A 7,238-nucleotide genomic window follows, 5' to 3' on the forward strand; every position below is an offset into this window, starting at 1 on the left:
TCGTCGTTTTGAGGGTGCGAAAAATAAAAAAAAAATAACGTTTAGTGCTTGCTGTGGGCCCCACGCTATCACTGTTCACTATCAGTTTTGCTCATAGGATGAGCAAATTTCAATATGCTCATGAGCATATTTTGATTTGCTCATTGGTGGGAAAGCAAATAATGCAATTTTGCTCATGAATTTTGCTCATGAGCAAAATTCTCCTCACTAATGGGAATGCTCTAATACTAGTTATTAAAAGTTCTTTGAAATGGTTTTTGGCGAAGGTTATTTCACCTACGTTTTTAACTTATTCTAGTTTAAAGGGTTGTAATTGGGCCTACAAAGGGTTAGACAAGAAGCCATTTTGCTTGTTAAAAGGTGTTGGGCTATCTTGGGCCATAATCAATATGCAGCTCCAAAACTTTGGGCTGGTCCATCATTCATAAATAGACAACAAATTTACGGATCATAAGCTCATAAGGCCCATTTCCAAAAAGCAAGGAAAAAAAGTTCCAAATACTATATGATCTTTTGATTTTGGAAAAAGATATACTGTGGACTACAAACGATTTTGGAGGGATTAATACATAAATCTTCAAGCAACCCTAGTGTTTTAGAATAAAAATGTAACATAAGTATATTGAATAAAATCTTAAATTATGATCATAGTGCTTTACAATAAACTTATAGCATATTTATATTGACTAAAAACTTAAATTTATGATCATTATATAGCATATACTTATTAGAAGTTAAAACATTGATACTTGTAAGTATTAAGTTTTAATAAATCGTCAAATTAGTTTTTAATTAATTGATTCGAATAATTGATATCGAGCCAACTCGAACATTAAAGCAATAAATTAAAGATCAAATTTCCCTAAACTCTTTATATGACTACGCTTAGATGATTATAATGTGCAAGACCTTTACCTCTATCAATATTTGATCAATAATGAGATTAATAACCCAAAAAAATACTATAAAAATTTGTGTATATTCACCTTCCAACCACAAAAAAATAAAATAAAATAATACGGAGTATACACGTGGGGCAATTCTACCTGAAAAATCCTTTAGCAAATCAGAAAATATCCAGTCATTCTTCAATCTTTCTCCTAAAAAGATGAAGAACCGGTGGTCGAGAGCTGAGGCACCCAAATTTTGTCCATTTTCTGCTCATTTTAATTTAACACTACCAATATTATTTCCCTTTTACTCTTTTGCTTGCTAATTTCTATAAACTTGTATGATTTCAACTTAAATGGGATCAAAAAGAACATATTTTTATTGAATTTTGATGGGTTTAGGCTGCAAATTGAATATGATGAGATGTGTTCTTCCTTCACTTCGTTCTCCTTTCACCATCAATTCATCCCCTCCTTGTTGTTCTACTTCATGTAAGTTTTTTCCCCTTTTAATTTTAGCTTTTCTTGATTAAATTTTGATATATGGTACAAAACTACAAATTATTGAATTGTAATGTTATTTATTGCAGTTAATTTTTGTGGGTTTGATGTTTAAGTATGCAAAATTGCTTGAATTGAACCTGAATTGCTTGAATTGAACTAGCATTTTGGAGGGTTTGATATATGATAACATAATCTATACAATTGGCTTGAATTGATTTACTTCCTGAATTTTATGTATAATATACAACACAAATTGATTGAATTGAACTATGATTTCTTTATTTGATAGTAAGATGAATTCAAGAACTTTAGTTGGGATTGTGAAGATGTATGTAGGTTTTTAAAATTTTATGTGTATGGTATATGGTTGCATCACTTGGGTGTAATGTATAGCACTTTTAGATCAATATGGAATTAGGGATGTGAAAAATTCATTGTCGAGATTTGTGTATAATGTCACATTTAGGTGGTATTGGCGCGTTGTGTTATTTCCCTAACTTGATGAAGGGTTTTTAAGAAGGCGTGGAGAAAGGGGGAAGGTTGGCTTAGGAAATATGGGCATGCAAGTTGCATTATTCACAAATCTTGGCGATAATTTAGTCTTCCTCGTAGATTATTAACCTAGGCTGTTATAATGATTTACCAAAGTGATGATTGAGAACCGTGATTCTTGTTACTATGGATATATGGCAGACAATGCCATAAACTGTTAGCTTTAAGGCCTTTAACGAATATTCATTGATTGTAGGTAGTTGCTCGATTGGGTTTTGTGTAAAGTAACATGTAATGTCTTTATTATTGTTGTTCTGTGTGTTCTTGAATTGGATTTGTAGTTTTTTGGCAGCAAACGTATCTTATGAAACCCAAAATCACAATCATGTATAGTGTAATGCTTGTAAATTCAGCTATTTAAAATTTGGAGGATTGAATCCATATTTCTTCTTTGAATAGGTAATTATCGAATACAAGTATTAGAGGTTTGACTAACTCAACTTCGGGTTTAGAAACTATTATATCCTTCTATCTTTGCCCAAACCTGTCTTTATCTAGAAAGGCCTAGATTTGCTGCTATTATGTTTACTCTTTGAGGAGTAAAGGTCACTTCCATAGTGTAGAGAATGCCCATTTCCAGGGTGTAGAGAAAATCGATAATGATGACTTGTATATATACATACTGTTCAGGGCTTCTGTTATTATTATTTTTTTTTAATCAAAATGGATTTTCCGGTCCTTTCTAACCTCCTCATGGACAAGGTTTCTGAATAATTGTGAATTTTCTGGTACTCCCTTGCTTAACCCTTTATAAACTTGCCCAATTCATCTGCATTATTGCTTTGCCCAACGCCATTTTATCTTTGGAAACCTGTACATTGTTTTAATTGTCAATTCTATTCCAAGATCGATATACGTCTTTTTTGAGATAAAGGAAGTATCATACATGTTTGACCTTACCCAGCGCCAAAGTTTCTTTTTAAAGTTACACATTTTGCTAACTGTTTATTCTTTTCCAAAATCAAAAATTTATTTTCTTTTTGAGATGAAGGGAATAATGGAGTATCAATGTATCATACATGTTAGACTAGGTGTGCTATAGCTCCTCCTAATTGTGTAGACTGTAGAATAATCTCTGTAATTATTTTGGAACCTGCAGTTCGAGGTAAAGAGCTTGATTTTGGCTCAGCAAGGCTGTCTCTCTTGACATTTGGCTTTGATGAAAGTGAAAGTCTGCGTAAAGACACATCAAGACCACATGCAAGTTCTTCGTTGCCACAAACTGCTGAGAATGACTACTCAAACTTGGAGGTAAAGAGGTGTATAATTAACTCTATTTTACTGTATCTGGAGCAATACCGAGTGTGTAATCCAATCTTTCGTTTATTTCAGACGACTATCAGTAAAAGACCCTGCAAAGGTTTGCAAAATACTCAAGTACTATCAGAAGGAGACACTTCTGTATATGTTCGAAGTGTACAAGCCTGCAGTGCCTCACATTTTCATGTACTAATGGAAAATATCAATGTACTTGAGAATAAAGTTTCTGATTCTGAGTTATTGAAGCTTGAAAGAGATATTCTAGTTCAATTAGGAAGGCTGGGAGCACTGCAGCTGTTTCATGCATGTTTATCTAGGACTGTTGATATGTTAGACTTACCCGATCAGATCACTGTAGATAACCAAGTAAATGTTAGAAAAGATAATGTTTTGAAAAAAAATGTGGTTTTTTCGAAGAGGAAGGAAGAAAGAAAATCAAGGCAACAGAGGAGGTTACAAGCTACCAGTAAAAAATGTGCTTGTAGATCAGAAATTTCCATTGAAAATTCAATGCATCATGTAGTTTCTTCTGCGGCAAAGAAGACCACGGCAAGAAGCAGAAGAGCAGTAATTGCCAAAAATGAAGCAGAAATGTCAAGGGGAATAAAGGTTATCCTTGTTGATGTTTTTTTTATTTTTATTATCATTAATCTATTTTTGGTGCTTAGCAATTTAGCATACTCTAGGCTGGTTACTTATAATTACCCCTCACTGTTTAAGGTAGTTGCGCAACTAGAAAAGATGAAAACAACCTTGGAAAAGGAATCTGGAAAGGCAGTGAGCTTAAATTGCTGGGCTGAAGCAGCTGGTATTGATGAAAAGGTGTTGCAGCATGATTTGCACTTTGGTTGGTATTGCAGGGACGAACTTCTGAAAAGTGGTCGCTCCTTGGTATTGTACCTTGCAAGATACTATCGAGGACTAGGAGTTGCACATGAAGATTTGATACAGGTGATTTATTTTTTTTCCATCTGTTAAGACAAAGTATCATTTCTTTCCTATCCTTTACAAAAAGTCAAGTTGAACAAACTGTTGAGACTTGAATATGTTTGCTGCTTTGCTATAGTGGTGAAAATATCACCATGAACTTCTTATAATCTTTCAAATGACAAATGAGGAACATCAATTCGACTTTGGGGAGTATCAATTGCTTAGTCAACCTTGTCTTCTGATGCTGCATCATTGCATCTGTTTCTGGTATCTTAACGTCATTAGTTTGTAATTACTCATAGTTTGTCGTATGCTGCTATACCCAACAGAAAGCAAGACTAATAAAAAATTGTTAATTTTCATTGGCTTCAAATATTGGATATACACTGAAGAATTGAAGATGACTTCTTTGGGCTGGACTAATATTTCAAATCTAGCTCTTTTTTATATTGACTCTATATATCCTGCTTTCAAAGAAGATAATTGTTCTACTAGATGGGATGAAATTGATGTCTAAATAACATTTCCATGCTTCTTTTTGTGTTGCTTTCCCTGAAAATAATTGCTTGTTACCAATCTTGACACAGGCAGGGAACGTTGGAATATTGCAAGGTGCTGAAAGGTTTGACCACACAAGGGGTTATCAATTCTCTACATATGTCCAGTATTGGATCAGAAAAGCGATGTCTCAACTGGTATCTCGGCATGGAAGAGGGATAAAAGTTCCAGTATGTACCTGAATATTATGGCTATTTGTTTTTCTGCAAACTTGTTCTTGAGTATTTATATCATGGATATCCATTTTTCATGTAGGCGACATTGAGCACTACAATAAGCCGCATACAAAAGGCTCGAAAGACTCTAAAAAGAAGTCAGGGTAAACACCCTGATGACGTTGAAGTTTCAAAAGTCACCGGTCTTTCCTTGGATAAAATTAAGTCTGCTGATAAGTGCTTGCGAATTGTGGGTTCATTGGATTCAAAAGTTGGAGATATAAATATTAAATATTTGGTAAGACAGTTCACCTCACTTCTTTATCATGAACAAATCTGTGTCTTATTTGACTTGTGTTTCCTTATACAAGCCACCTATATGAAATTATGAATTGAAATTGTGTCAAGTTCCATGAATCTGAGAGTTTAAAACACTTTTTTAAAATTTTTTGTGTGATTGATTAAGGTATACAACTTTCCTTTTCACAATTGCAATGATTGATGGGAAACATTGCTTTAGGCTGTAATCCTATTGCATTATTTTTTTTTTTGTTTCCTCTTTTTCTGCCAGGAAATGGCCCTATGCTCTAGCTTATTTTGGTTTCGTGTTTTTGTACTCTGTAGTTATTTTTATACGACAATGAGGTTTGATGCAGGAAATCATGCTAAGAGTCACATCAAAGTCTTGTTTTCTTAATACCTTTTTTTGGGTTCTGTTGTCGTGTAAAAGAGAGTATAATTTCATTTGGCTTCTGTGACACAGGAATGCACTCCGGATACCTCACTAGAGATGCCGGAAAAAACTGTAATGAAGCAGCATATGAAAAACGACGTACATAAACTCCTTAAAGAGCTCGATCCAAAAGAGAGACGAGTTTTGATCCTTAGGTATGGATTGGAAGGTCATTGTATGTCACTTCATGAGGTCGGAAAGATTTTCAACGTAAGCAAAGAATGGATAAGAAAAATGGAAAAGAGGGCTTTCAATAAGCTAAAGAACGAAGAGAACCGAAGAAATCTAAAGCATTACATAGATCTGTAGTCTAAGATAACTCCATTTAAAACAAAACTCGAAAAAAAATCAGACGCCTTTGTAATTTTCATCCCATGTATCTTGTTGTACACAAAATCCTTTGTATAGAAGCATATAGATTATTCTGTCACATTACCTAAATTTCCTTCTTTTGGTCCAGTGTAATAAATATACACTCTTTTTGACGAAGAAATGTGCATATAGAGTATACTACACTTCTCGTCAGATACTCAGATTGTTTACTGCAAGCAAATTCTTTGGGGAGCATTAATAAAGTCATTTCAAAGAGCACTCGCTATATTTGGTAACATTTCGAGGTCTCATGTTAAAAAATTTTTACGTGGTATATATTAAACGTGTCAAAACATTGACCTTTTATTTGATCATTTAAATTGAACTAGTTTAAGTCCCGTGCAATGCACGATTTTTATTTAGCATTTTTATAAATTATAATGTTAATTTAATAATAATTAATAATTAATTAAAAATAAAAATTAATATTTTTAATTGAAAATACTTGATTTTCTTTTCCATAAAATACCTATTATAAAATATTATATGTCAAAATATTTTCATTGAATGCATATAGAATATACTTTATATATAGTTGTCAAATTGAACGTTAAATATTACAGGATATTATAATATAATGTTCATAAATATTTGTTAAAAAAAGGAAAGTAAAAGTGGCGGGAATTTTTTTAATCAAAACCTGACAAGTGTCATATCGGATTCGCCTTTAGTATAATGTAATTGATTTTTATAAATTATAATGTTAATTTAACAATAATTAATAATTAATTAAAAATAAAAATTAATATTTTTAATTGAAAATACTTGATTTTCTTTTCCATAAAATACCTATTATAAAATATTATATGTCAAAATATTTTCATTGAATGCATATAGAATATACTTTATATATAGTTGTCAAATTGAACGTTAAATATTACAGGATATTATAATATAATGTTCATAAATATTTGTTAAAAAAAGGAAAGTAAAAGTGGCGGGAATTTTTTTAATCAAAACCTGACAAGTGTCATATCGGATTCGCCTTTAGTATAATGTAATTGATTGATTGATTAGTCATTTAGTATTACTAATGAAATTAGACAACCATATTGTGACTCAAATAAAAATTGATCAGAATCGATTCAATTCAATTTCAAAATAAACATGACTAATATGAATTAGTAGGTTTTTTCCATCACAATTTCTTCATAATATAATTAGTAGATTTGACCTGAGCTAACCAGAATCAACGCATTTGTCTAATCACTCGTATATGACCTGAATCAAAATAGATCAAATCAAACCCGAACCAAGCGAAATGATTGTTGTATATACTAATTA

At 32.1% G+C, this 7,238-nt stretch overlaps 1 protein-coding gene across 1 annotated transcript; it reads left to right on the forward strand.

The window, feature by feature from the left end:
* The first annotated feature begins 902 nt into the window (after window positions 1–902).
* LOC145642095 (RNA polymerase sigma factor sigC-like) lies at window positions 903–6,075 on the forward strand. The gene is made up of 7 exons (XM_081693179.1): window positions 903–1,382; window positions 3,046–3,197; window positions 3,279–3,815; window positions 3,927–4,157; window positions 4,724–4,864; window positions 4,950–5,147; window positions 5,613–6,075. Exons 1-7 carry the CDS (start codon window positions 1,283–1,285, stop codon window positions 5,889–5,891), a joined length of 1,638 nt encoding a protein of 545 aa, XP_081549305.1. The 5' UTR covers window positions 903–1,282; the 3' UTR covers window positions 5,892–6,075.
* Window positions 6,076–7,238: the final 1,163 nt, after the last annotated feature.

The sequence above is a fragment of the Chenopodium album genome, chromosome 8 (assembly GCF_948465745.1).
Source record: "Chenopodium album chromosome 8, dcCheAlbu1.1, whole genome shotgun sequence".
Lineage (NCBI taxonomy): Eukaryota > Viridiplantae > Streptophyta > Magnoliopsida > Caryophyllales > Amaranthaceae > Chenopodium > Chenopodium album.